The sequence below is a fragment of the Emydura macquarii genome, unplaced genomic scaffold, assembly GCF_026122565.2.
Source record: "Emydura macquarii macquarii isolate MOO-44397 ecotype Brisbane River unplaced genomic scaffold, CSIRO-AGI_Emac_v2 contig_1119, whole genome shotgun sequence".
Taxonomy (NCBI): Eukaryota; Metazoa; Chordata; order Testudines; family Chelidae; genus Emydura; species Emydura macquarii.
The window spans coordinates 19,311,469-19,325,884 of record NW_027131256.1 but is presented as its reverse complement, the minus strand read 5'-3'; the positions used below and the strand labels follow the sequence as shown (position 1 = coordinate 19,325,884).

General features: G+C 37.7%; 1 protein-coding gene across 1 annotated transcript in view; it reads right to left on the bottom strand.

The window, feature by feature from the left end:
* The window catches only part of EPHA6 (EPH receptor A6), a 709,227-nt gene that overhangs the window by 363,721 nt on the left and 331,090 nt on the right, over window positions 1–14,416 (bottom strand). Inside the window, exon 3 of the mRNA XM_067546257.1 lies at window positions 8,960–9,115. Within this exon, the coding sequence (XP_067402358.1) occupies window positions 8,960–9,115 (156 nt within the window). The remainder of the gene's footprint in view (window positions 1–8,959; window positions 9,116–14,416) is intronic.

The following is a 14,416-nucleotide window of genomic DNA, read 5'->3' as shown; positions in this document are numbered from 1 at the left end:
GAAATCAGGCTCCTATACCTCAGCGATGAAGTAAAATGTTGTAAATAAATACCATTTACTGATGATTCAATGGCATGATTTGTAAAAAATTTTGTAAGATTTGTAAATCTGTTGTGGGCCTGATGTTCCAGTTGAATTTTTAGAACTGAAGCTGTTTGACAGAATAAAAAAAATAACAGTTTATAAAATCAACTCCTCCAGCATTTCTGATAAGATGTGCATCTGAAGACTGAGATAAATCTGGTTTATTAAAATTCTGGGGTTTTTTTTAAAGATGACTCTAAATATTTATATAGAACACACCAACAGAAAACAGAATATCTTATATTTTACTTACAAAAATGCACAAAATCATACAAACACACACCCACACACCGAGAAATAGACAGAACAGCAATAATTAATGTTCATTTTAATAGAGAAACATTACTATAGTAGTCACAGCTTTAAAAAAAATCAGTATTTATCATCAGCTACCACAATATGGAATGTGAGATAAAGTAGTATTTCAGTATTCAGTATTTCAGTATATTAACAGTAGGAAATAATCACAGTATCTCTCTGATAGTGGGAGGTCTGGTAACTTTTTGTAGATGTTCACTTTCTCCTGGAGACTGCTATTTCTTATATTTTATGAAAAAGATGATGTTATTGGTTGTGTTAATGGGTTTTAGTGTTTTAAAGGATAAAAATTTACCTAGATAGCTCTGGTGGCTATTCCACTTCCCCTTTGGGTGGAGAGGGGGAGGGGGAGATTCTAAGTGGGGGCAGTTGGGACAGTGCTAAACACACTTCCCCTGGTTTTCCCTCTCTGTTCCTGCAACTTGTATGTCTGAGGAAGAGAAGGGTGCTGCTTCTTTTTCATTCCTTCTGCCCCTTCCTCGCCCCTCACCATGTGTGATGAGACAGGCTCTCTCACATGGTATGCAGGAAATGATCACCCTTCTGCCCATTTCTGCTGCCATTGGTCAGTGGAACTGAGTGGCCAGCTGATTGGCTCCCATCTGCTATGGTGGGAGGATGGGGAGGGCTTCTGTTTGATCTTGCTATTGGCTAGTAGCCATTTTGACTCTGTTGCAACCCTACACTAACCGAATCTTATCTACTGATCTGGATGTCTTATGAGGACAAGGGTTAGGCTGATTGATTGCCAAATTCTGTTTGGGATCTGGAAGAGATTTTTCCTGCATGGAAAAATTGTCAAACTGCCATGTGGATTTTTTCCACCTTCCATCCCTCCTTTTGGAAGTCCAGCTTTGGGAGTTTAAATGACCATGTCACAACATTAGCGATTTCCGGTGCAGCTGGCAGGTTAAAAGAGTCCAATGTGAGGTCTCTGTTATCCAATGGGCTGCTTGGCATGGGCTCAGAGACCCAGCCCTGCAGCGTAATGGGGTACGTCCCCACTTCCTATGCAGTTTTGGGCCCGCCTCCTCTCATCTGTCCAATATCCTGTGTGGAAAGCAGGAATAGTTTCAGCTCCGGCTTCTAGCCAGGGATCCTGGGCAGGCCTGAGGTGCATAGGGGGCATTGCCCTTATACCCATGCTTAGGTTGATAGAGCCTGGGGGCATTGGGTCCCACTTAACATCTGCACCGGAGCAGCCCTGCTGGATAGTGGTCCCCATTCATTAAAGGTTGTTGTTCGTTTGTTTGTTTTTGTTTTTTTTTAAGTTGTAGCCTGTGCATTTACCCATACTTTGGCATACATATCTCATTGTTTCCATGTTCACATCAATAAGTTATCTGACACATTACAATTGTTTTCTTCCCACTAGGTTGAAATAAATCTTTTTTCCTCTGTCTTTTAGTCCTTTCAGTATACCTAGTAGAACAGACAGATTACCCACACTGCCTGCACAACATAACAATAACTGCTATTCCACTTCAAAGTCTAAAAGTACACAAAATGATTATATCAAATACTAAAGCATGTACACTGTAGTAAGAAGTAACAACACAGATATGGTAAGTATCAACATCATAATACTGTTATAGGCTGGTTTGTCAAAATTATAGGAATTTAGTTTGCCAGTAACAAACAGGTTTTCACTTATTCATACTGAAATACGGCATTATTTCTGTATGTCAAAGCAACTAGCTACACAAAGTAACGGCAAATAATGTCCTTGACATGGCAGGACACTAAAAATAAAAGATATATATATAAAAGACTGGAAGAAAGGAGAGACAACAATATAAATGGCACATAAATTGATTTAGACTTAAAATTAGGAAAATAAGGGAGAAAAGACTAATCGTTTGATTTTAAAAGGTCATATACTAACTAAGCTACTTTTCTTTCCTTCAAATCCCACAGGCTCCATATCCTCATACTACAAACTTTTATTTTTTTCAGCCATTACAGTATTATTCTTTGCTTTAAAAATATTTGTAAATAATGTTCTACTAATAATTATTCTCTTTCTACTTTTTCCCCATAACTAGACTCCCAAAACGTAGAAATTACACTGTAGATGGGACCAATGTTTCCTTTTCTCATTCCTCCTTCCCAGATCCACCTCACCCTGTCTATTTTTCTTGTTATCCTTCTAATTTAAGCTTTGATTCTGTAAACACCTGTTCACAAATTACTTTATGTACACAAATAGTTCCGCTGAACCCAATGGAACAAGTCACATATGCAATGATATTCACATGTGTAATTGTTTGCAGGATAAAGGGCTTTACACTTTGATCCTGCAATAAACTCTGAGTAGTTGGGCCCCACATCCATGCAGAACGCAAATAACTTCAACAGGAATACACACAGGCATAGGGGTCCACCCACATGAAGTTCATTGAACTCTCATGGCCATAGACTGAAAATCCTCTGAAACACATTCCTTTTCTTCTTAACTTGTCTGTAAAGTACTAAATTATGCACCCCAGTAGTACCATACTAATGAATTCAGTACTAACAATAATTTGTGATCTAAACATTTGGTTTAAATATTGTGTCTCGTGTCTTTAAATATCATGTCTAGATTTAAAGATCGTGGATCTGGTGGGTATACCTATCACTGAAAGAGTGTTAGAGGGTATATGTTAGTTAATTTTTTGCTCCCCTGACCAGTAGATTTTTTTTCTTGTGTTTTTTGGCATGTCCAGGAGTAATTGTGACATGTACATGTCTCAATCTGAGATTAAAGGAACTTTTAAATTATCCTGAATACTAAGAGAACATTTCTGTTCAGAAGAGATTGCTGGTTTCTCTAGGGAAGAATAAATAAAAGGCTGATTATATAGTTACTAGAATGATTTTTAATCCAGAGAGGGTTGCTATACAAGGTATTGATTTATGCATTCTTTAAAAGTATTTTATCTTGTTGTGGGATAGTTTGTAAGTGGCCTTTTACAGCAACATTGGCAGTTAGACTTGGAAAAATATAGCTTTTTCCTGCATGTTCTTGCAATTTGGAGCTCTCTGTAGTAGAGGCAAAGCTAAACATGTTTTTATATGTGGTGGTGTGAGAGATTATGTGAATTTCTGACCATAATTCTTGTGGCTTTCTAGGAAATGTAGTTAAGTATCTGAGTGGCTATTTTATTATAAGTATTTATTTATAACTGGTTAAAGTAAAGAATGTGGTTTTACTAAGATGAGTTTTGTATTCAGGGTGGTGATAAATTAGTTAGTATGTTTGAACACATGCAAATTAAATAGGTTTGTTTTTTAGTGGACAAGAATATTTTTAGATGGGTGATCATGGGTAATCTCTGCCTATATAGAATATTGAGTTCAATACCCAGACACATTTTTGACCAGGGATCAGTTACTATTACAGGTAGCAAGGGACAATTTAGAAGCCTGGTTCTACCATTAGTCTAAGGGTCAGAAGGCTCATTCATGGGGAAAATTAACAGATAAACTACTTCTGCTCAGTCTCAGAAGTTATGTTTGGATTTTGCCATTTAAAAAAAATCTTTTTATCTTTTTATGTACAAATAATACTTTAAACAATTGTTTCCTGGTTCATAAATGGGACACTGAAATATGTCCAATACTGCAAAAGTGAAATTAATTAAACTATGTATAAATATAATTTACCACCACAAGAAATCACATTAACCAATCATTTGCCATTGTTTTCATCCTTCAGACTGCTCAGCAATAGACTGACTCAATCTGTAACCTTGGGACTGTTAATTTGGACCAAATTTTCTAAAGTGGCCACTAATTTTGTGTGCCGCAATGTTAGGATCCTCAGTTGGGGACAGATATGCTGATGCCACAATTTCAAATGCAGTGACTATGTGTGTTCATGAATCTTTGAAAATCAGGTTCCAGGTGTCTGAATTTGGGGCACTTGAAAAGGAGGCACCCAAAATTAACAAACGCTTTTAAAGATTTTTGAAGTCCTTAAATGCTCTGTATGCATTTGGTCTTCTGAAAAATAGGAATAATTTATGCCTATTTATCCAGGAGACATGTTGTGAGGATTAAATAATAAATGGACCTAACAAAGTCCCATTGTTAAGGTTAATGGAGAGTTTTACGTGTGCAAGGAACAGAGAGGATCACCCTCAATAGCCCTGATCATGCTTACACGTGTTTAACTTTACACCCATGAAAGTCAATGGGAATACTCATGAATTTATAGCTAAGCATGTGTGTAATTGTTTGAAGGACTGGAGCCAATGTATGTAAAGTGGGTTGAATTTACTGCTATGTAAGAGATAAATATTATGATCATCATCATAGCTCAGTTTCAATGCAATACTTGACTGGATTTGGCAGGTCAAGACAAAGTAATTAAAGTGGATCCAAATATCAAGAGCATGGTTCTTTTATTTCCTTGGTTTTATCTATGTTAATTTTCTGCCAGATTTCTGTCATTCTCCATTGATGATATCAGTACAGGAATGAACATTGTAGATACAATTATTTGACTTTTGTTGCTGTTTTCTTTTAATTTTGTACTAGGAAGTGATATATTCAGGATTTGGGGCTTTTTCCTTAGTTATAATAGAAAACATGAATTGAGTATTCATATTTCCATGAATAGGAAGAATATTATCATTTATGTTGGGGGTGTCTGAAAGTATAAAACTGTCCGCCTGAAGATACTGAAAAAAACAGACACCCTTCATACTCAAGGGCCCTCATGCCAATTTGCATGACGATTAAATAGCTTTTTAATTGCCGTTAAATTATGCCAGCTAAACTGTGATTTCATGCAAATATTAAGCTGTAATGACATGCAGTGAATCATTTACTAAGATTTAAAACTTGGAACAAAAAGAGACAATTAATTCTAATTCTTAGATTCAGCTAAATTACGTGTCACTGGGCTTTTATGAATGTGGTCTGATTGTTTTGTTATCATTTATAAATTATACAAAGATTATTGGACACCTTGAAAAAACTTGGCAGCAATAACCCTTACGCAGACATCTGTGTGCAAAGCTCTTAGGGATATTCTTATATTGAGTGGGTTTTTTTTAAAAGGCAACAAATAAACTGGTGTAAATGAAGGATTTCTTTCACCCTCTCCTCACAGCAAACATCATGACTGTTCTGATATTGTACAATACAGTTAATTATTGCTAAGACTAAATATCGGATACTTTCTACATAAGAAAATACTGCCCTACTTCAGTTGGGGTGAAACACATCATGAAAGTGAACAAAGCCTGCTTCACCAGTTAGATGTCACAAAGAGCACATGGGTCTCTGCACCAGCCATGCACAGCCTGGTAAAGAGGGCTACAGCTGGGAGCCAGAGATCTGAACTTACAACGATTGATCGTAGTCACCATACCCTGTGCTACTCACATGGAGGGTTGCAGAAGCTATTCCAATGTGCAGGCTGGATCGTCAGCCCATGAGGGATTGGAGTGGGGCTGCATAGTACCTCACATCCTGGTCCTGCATCGTAGAATGTAGGGGATTTCCCCTCATAATAACTCTGCAGAGACCTCAAGTACTCATACTCTAAGAGGATGAAATGAATTGCACTGCACACCTTTGCGGATAACTGCTAAGGAGGAGCAAATCAAATGCAGCAGAAATCTAAGCAGGAAAATATAGTATCTCAAATACTACTGATAATTGGCTGGAAAATAGTCCTTTTTTTAACTGTAAGCACCAATTATAAATTGTCAGACAGCATGAATGTGTGCAGTATTTGGCCATTCAGATTCTTCTGCAGAATTAATAATAATGGAATACTCCATCCACTACCATGGGGCAGCTTGAGGCATTTCTGTCCCCAGGAAGCAGTAGCAGAGGGATAAGGACAGTTTCCTGATCTGATGTTGCAATAGGGGCAGAGAAAGAGGAGAGTGGCCGAGGTAATCACCTCCACAGAAGATTGTGACTGGGCCCTAATCACATTGCAATTCCCTGGGGGAAATCAGGGCATACTGGGAAGAAGGGGAAGAGGAAAGCGTCCAGCTGGGTGTAAAACAGCTTGCTGGAAGAGACAGAGCAAATAGGCCTATAGACTGAATAAGAGATAATAATTGGCCCAAATAGTGTTCAAAGGTTAGTGTTTTCCCTCCCCAGAATCAACCAATTCCATTTGTCCATAAATAAAGATCGTTCCTGGCCCTAAACTAAACACGATATCTTATCTGAGTACATTCAGAGCGAAGTCTTGGCCCCTCTGAAGTCACCAGCAAAACTCACTGGTGGACAGGATTTCACCCTTCAATTTTTGGAATCAGGATCTGAATTTTGTGCCTTGAGCCCATCACTGTAATAACTAATACATACATTTAAGTAGGGCTACATGATACTGAATGCCAAATTAAACTTATAAACCAGAAAGGAAGTGTTTCCTAATGATTAGAGCGAGGGACTGTGTGCTAACAATTCTGGGTTCTATTCCTCTCCCTGCCACTTATTCTTCCTCTAACCTCTATGAATCTGTTTACCTACCTGTAAAAGGGGAATGACACCCTATCACAGGGATATTGTGAGCTTTCATAAATTAAAGATTTGCAGTTCTTTGGAGATCCATTAATAAAAAGCACTATTGTCTGTACAAAGTATTATCATTATATAATAAAATGGGTCAGAAAGGGAAGATAAATAGTAAACAAATAAACATATAATTAAGAATATAGGCACTATAAACAAAAAAACAAAAACAAACAAACAAAAAACCAGGATTTGTTTTGTTTTCATTTTGCAACTTGAAGACACTGGTGGTTTCCTACATGACTATTAACAAGTTTCAAAAAAATAATATTGTTTGGGTTATTTTTTGTGAGATAGGGTTTGAAATTATGTAAGCATAGAATAATGAGAGATGTGTTCAGACTCAGACACTTAATTTAAGCATACGTGCCTTTGACCTTGAAAAGACGGATAATTTTTTCTAATCACAGTATAGTGAAATGTTAGAGTTTATATACATAATGACCATTTAATTAGGTCAAACATGACATCATTTTTGATCATCTGGCACAGCATGCTGGAGTATTAAACATGTTGCTCTATTAGCTTCTCCATCATCTAACTAATCATACTCTTTTTTTGACTGGTAATGGACATTCCTCTACCACTAAACACCCTCTGTTCTCAGTTCTGTCCTTACCCTCTAACTTTGACCCTCTCTTACATGCAGATAATATCAAAATGTTTCTCTTTTCATTAATTTTTGGTTCTGACATAACTGATTTCAACCCAATATATCTAAAAATGTTACCTGATGAATTGATAAGAATGCACCAACATTCAAAACTCAGCCATCGCTATATCTCTCCTCAATATGTTAAAGAGGTTTTATTTATGTTAAAAATGATTCTATTTCACAGTATTTGAATGCTAACTTCTTTGAAGTGTGCAAACCAGCTTTAGCTTTGCTGGTTTTGTTTAAAAAAAAAAAAAAGAAAAGAAAAGAAATGTAGGTTTTTCATACACCTAATGTTGAATGTGCTCAAAATTTGAAAGAATCAGATCATTACTAAGGTATGAAACAGAGATAAGGTATTTCTACACAGAAAACTTGAGATCTTAGAAAATTCTGCCACGTCAAGTCAGACATGTCTTCTTTAAATAAAGTAATAATATTTTGTACCTAAATAGTGTACTCCTGTCACTGGTTCTATGTTCTTAGATAGAACAGATATTGTAACTTTGGGACCAATAAATTAACATCAGTGAATAATGAACTAACTTTGAAAATTCAGAGGGACTATTTTATTAACTGACAAGAAAATTTATATTTTTACATTGTCTCCAGACATTAGCAAATTGATCCAATAAGAAGAAAAATGTCTTTCTGCAATAAGAATTTCTAGCTATAAGTTTTCATGCATCAGTTTTGTTTCCTGTCAAAGATTTACAGGATTTTTTTTTAAATTTGAAAAGGCTAAATAATGTTCATTATCACAGCTATATAAATAGGATTGTCTTTTGAAAGAAGTGGATGTGGTACAGGGTTCAATTGTACCTGTGTATGACTGAATGCATCTCCCCCACCTTCACTTTAGGATTTGTGTCTTTTTTGTACAGTTAAACTTGTATGCCAGTCTGTCAGGATGATGTTTGTTTGATAGTTATAATTTTTATTTAAGGCAGAGGAAAGAAAGGATAAGTACTACCGGTTTTATCTTCAACTTTATATGTGTCCTCAGAGTTTTGAGGATTTTTGGACAAAGTTATCTTTTTAATAGTTGAAATATATATTGGTACTCAAACTTTAACCTTGTTATCTATCTGTGGGAAGAAATGACATATTCTCTAATTTTTCTTTTAAAAAACCACAACAAATCAATAAACAAATCAAAATTGCTCCTTAATCTGGGAAACTTTTTTCAATAATTTTAGGAGTATTAAGAATAAAGAGAAACTTCTTGTTTGATATGTGATTAAGGACAACATTTTTTTTATTTCTTTTAAAGGGATAGGTCACAAACTTGGCATGCAGAGATGCCATCTTTATTAAGTGAAAATAAACAAGACAAAAATGAGGGGAATTTGAAACACTGGTTCAGAGCAGACTTACTGGTACATGCCATAGTTGGTGGATCTTTCTCAGCTCTGAAGTAACCTTTTTCACACTGACAGACAGAAGTCGCTTCAACATAGGTTAAACTGTGTGGAGGGCACTTGGAACACTTTATATTCCCAGCAAATGCTTTATAGAATCCTGGCCTGCAAGCTGTAAAAACAGGAAAAAAAATTCATTATCATCAGTAGGTTTCTTTCATAAATACAGTATGTTCAATGCATTTCCAAAGCACCCTCCTTTTCTCTGTAATCTAGATAGAGAACACTTTATAAACAGAGTATTAATCCTCTGCTTGGTTTAACATTCAGGCATATGGACTGAATGGAAAAAAATCACTGGTCTCAGTACTCCAGGCGGGACAACCATGAAGAGAGACAAATAGCTTTCTCAGCAATTTATAGCTGGATTTTAGACAGCACTGCTGTTATGTAACTATTGTATAGAAGTTTCCGGTAATATCACACAGTGTCGCTGCAATTTGTATGTTGTATGCTAGACCCATCTGTCAGTATAGAGAAAAAACTGGGTAGGTCGTTATCCATGTAAGGTCTTTCTATGGTCTCCATTACTGAAGTAACTGAACACCTTACAGTCTTCAATGTATTTACCCTCGCAACACCCTTGTGAGGTAGGGAAGTGCTATTATCCCCATTTTATAGATGGGCAACTGAAGCACAGAGATGCTAAGTGACTGGCCAAAGTTCACACAGGAAGTCTGTGGGGGCGGAGGGAATTGAATCCAGTCTCCTAAAACCCAGGCTAAGAAACTAACAATATCCCTCTCATTATGGTAACTGTGATGCTGATAAACTAGGTGCCAGCTCTTGCCAAGTCTGTAAGCATCAACTGAGCACTGACGAATTCAGAGCTGGAAACCAGATCAGCTGACTTATATGTTAATATTGTTTGAGATAGATGTTAGACTTGTAACGATATGTTTAGTGTTTAGACTATAAATTGCTTATAAGTTGCTGCATGCATTAATTTCACTTTTAATGCCTGTATTCCATGCTACAAGGTAAAATATGTTTGTTTTATAATTGTAAAAATGCCTGCTCTGAACTTGTGAACTCAGATAGGAAGAGTGGTTGCCCCCACCCATCCATTGTAGGACAAAAACTTGGCTGATTGTCCCATCCAGTCATCCAGGTGTACATGCAGAAGGCCTCCTCCCATCAGTCTGAATGCTGGAAGAGGGAAATAAAAACAATGACAAAGTGTGACACTGACAGACCAGCCAACCTGTGTATGACCATAACAACTTAACAGAAGGCATTACAAATAGAATCAAGACAATCTACTTGTATGTGAATTTCAAAGAGATGTACTAAACTCACAATCATCAACTCATCCATTTGTAGTAATAGAAATCAAGGTAGATGCTAAGTGTATTACCTATATCTTGTTAGAAGTTTAGCAATATCCCATTCATGTCTTAATTGCCTCAATTATGTATGCAACTGTGTCCAGTTAACCTTAACATCAAAGATGCAAGATACTGCTGGAAACTAATAATATTATCTACATTGTCTTCATCTTAACTATCTGTGTTATAATGGAGGACTGGCTAATTGCCTTATGTGAATGAGTGTAACGGAAACCTGTGTATGTATAAGAAATAGAAGATTAACTTCAAAGCAACGGCCCACAGGCAATCTGCACTGCCTATTCTTCCTCAGGGGAAGGCCCTACTGTGACAATTTCTGTGAGGAGGCTGATCAGCTTGCTAGAATAGCTAGAAAAGAGAAGCCTCGGGCCTTATCCTGCCATCTTTAGTCTGCTTACACCTTGAGCAGGGAAAGCGTAAGCTGTAGGACGGAGATCCTCCAAATAATTATTTGGAATAACCTGGAAAATGCATGAAAAGACTGACAGACTTTGTATCTAAGCTGCCTTTGGATTCTGACCTATTGGAATGATTTCAGGGAGACTTTTACAAGCCAGCAGTTTATTCCATCACTGCTGTGATCCTGAACTATGAACACTGGAAGTCACTTGTATGTATATTGATCTTTTAACCATTTGTAACTCTCTTCTTTCTTTTTCCTTTTATTAGTAAACCCTCAGTTTTAAGTTACTAAAGAATTGGCATCAGTCTGACTATTGGGTAAGATCTGAGACTCTCATTGATCTGGGGATAAGTGTGAGTTCCTTTGGGATTGGTGAACCTCACATATGGTTAATCAGGTTTAAATAACCTCTCACTATATTAGACTTGGCTGTCTAGATGGGAGCCAAGAGCTGGATTGCCTAAAGGGGACTGTGTTTGGTTTCTTGTTAACCAGTGTGGTATTGCAGAAGCTGTTTTGTTACTGGGTTGGTGAATCTAATTATAGAATAAACCACATGTTTTGGGGATTATCTGCCCTATTTCTTGCAGGCCACCATGACTGTGGCATTCTCAGTGTGGCCCATCCAGGCACCCCAGTCACACAAAGATTTTTCATCTCGTTGCTGTTTGGACTCTTACTAGGGCTGGAGCTAAGAAACAAATAGGCAGAGATTCCCAGAGTCAACCTGAGTTAGCCCTAAAAAGATATTCAGTGCTGACAGATAACTACATCTCTGCCACCTTTTGGAACCACAGAATTAACTCATTTTGTATATATGTTGACTGCTTTAAACTGTAAAGAACGCTCGTATTTCTTTTTCCTAGTTAACAAATCCTTAGTTTACTACAGGATTGGCTACCTGCATTGTTTTTGGTGTGAAATCTAAGGTACAAATTGATCTGGGGTAAGTGACTGGTCTTTTGGGACTGGGGACAATCTGAATACTTTGTAATTTTTGGTGTAAGTGACCATTTATCACTAAGTCCAGCTTGCCTGGATTGCAAGATAGAATGGAGAGCCCAAGAGGATTGTCTGCGACTCCACGGTAAGACTGTTGCAGTGATCCAGGAGTTCGTATTTGTTACTGGGTTGGTTAAATCTAATTATAGAACATACCACCAATTTGATGTGTCTGCCCTTTTTTTAAACGGTCTGTACTAAGGTAGGCATTCATGGTTGTGAACCACTCCAGACAGTGCGACAATAACATAAATCTGATTTCAACAAGTTTTGTTTTCCACTTTTGGTTATTGACATTGGAACATTATCTAAAGACCAAAGCCAATAATGTTACTGAGAAATCTTCTATTAAATAAGTCAGCAAAGATACAAGAGAAATGCAATTCATGAGGAAAAATGGAATACCTACATAGGTTACTAGACTGGGCAAGTTGGAACTCTTGAGGCTGCTTTCATTGAGTTCAATTCTCATCAGTGCAGGGAAAAGAATAATGTAAGTGTCTTTCAGGCAGGCACACATATACTGGATAAAAGTGGACATGATCTTGCATGCTAAGGTTTCACCCTCTACTGCTTGTTGTGGCTATCAACAGGTCCTGAGAGTGGCTTTTCTGGGGCATTGGGGATAGGCAGACTGGGGTAGAGATCTTCTACCTGCATTGCTCCTGATAGCTGAAAATTGCCTGGTAGGGGCTTAAAAATTATTACTATTCAGTCCAAACAGTTTCTCCTTATGAAAAGTATCAATACCCACACTTGTGAATGTTCTGATATAACAATAGAGTAATAGCCACTTATGAAGTCTCCTACCAAGGACCAATCTCCCCAAAAAATCAATGTAACACATTTATCACCTAAATATTATGATCTTTAATTGCCCACTTCATTGCCCATTGTGCTTAACATTTAAACCCATGCTGCCCACTTAATTTCAAATGACTGCCTCCCTCTGCTTAGCAATCTGTCCCAACTTGTATATAGCTTAGACACTTTGCTTACTTCCCCAGACCTGAAAAAGAGCTCTGTGGAGCTTGAAAACTTATAACTTCCACAAACAGAAGCTAGTCCAATAAAAGATGTTACCCTCACCTACCTTGTCTCTTTGATTTCCTGGAATCAACACAGCTAAACAACCACAAACAACTATGATCCACTCAGTCATTCAACAGAAAAATCGTACAAGTATTATAGAAGATTTATATTGAAGTTAATGAGAGAGATCCTCAGTCTCTGATTCAGTTCCTGTGCACCATTTCTGAGACTCAAAGAAGCTGGAAAACTGCCTTATTTTGACTGATGGGGCTCCTCTCACCATAGCAGAATGTTCAGGTTGTGTAGAGTGGTCAGAGTTAGCTTTATGGCACCTCTCCCTGCCTGCTTCCCCAGAATAAAAGGCACAAGAGGTCAACCTCTAATGGATATAATAGCCCCTAGGATGTCATTATAAATCAACACAAATTGGAGCAGCCCTGAGGCTGCTCTAACTTATGTCAGAAGACAAGCTGGCCCCAAGGATGAGGGCAGTGCAAAGATGATTTTAAGTCACCTTCCCCTCTCATTCCCCCCCAGATATGCCAAGCAGAAATCTGGAACACTGAGGATCTGGGCCGAAGTTCTGTGTTAACTGACTTAATGCCATCCTGTGGCACTCAAGCAATTAATTTAAAAGACACCAACTCTATCTTATATTAAATCCCACAGGCTTTTATTCTGCAATATTATTTTGAAACCAATTTCAGACCCATACCACTTATTTTGTAATAGCAGATTTCCTTCCTTCTCCTGCCAACTGCAAAGTCTGCACACATGAATCTGCACACCTTTTGATGGTTTATTGATTTCACTGTATTACAAACCCCCATTCAGATAAACCAGAACAAAGACTAACTAAAACATGAAAGTGCTGTGCACAGTCTCACACTCCTTCCAACTTCTCCACCATGTAAGTCATTGTTTGAAGTATTACCTTGCCTTTTTCTGATTTTGACACATTCAGGCCTATCTGCTTTAACCTGCCACAAAAACGAAACAGCATTTCTCTTCTCCTGTCATAAGAAACAGTGATTTTACCAAAGTAACAATAGAAGAATGAGGTCTCCTACAAATATGTACAGATTGGTAGTGACTCTGCTCTTTAGAGATGCATTGTCAGTTCATATTCAGTGCATGTTTTTTAAAACTATCATCAACTGATATGTAACATATCCTGCAGGCCAGTCCTGTCCTTTGTGCTGAGTCGAATAGGCTGGACACAAAGGCAAGCTCTTCAGTGGCTGGGTGTGAAAGGAAGGGAGAGAACAGAATGATAGGGGATTGGAAAGGGCACCAAAAATTATGCATGAAAAACCAAATTTTTCAAATGCAATCTTAAGGGTTTACCTTGGGCCCAACAGCAGTAACCAGTTTCCCAGGGTGCCTGTCCTACTTGCTGTTGAATTGGCATTAAGGAAGAATGACCTCACTGCACATTAAGCTGCAGAGACCTTTTTGGGCGTGGCAGAAATGATGTGTTGCCTGCTTTAAGGGTGGCTAGAGAGCCAGCGAGTTACCTGCAACATGGAGGCACCTCCATCCCAGGTCAGCGTGGGGATGCTGATCCATTCCCCCTAGGCGACCAAAAGAGAGGGGAACTATTTATGCCCATGTCTGGGGAGTGAAA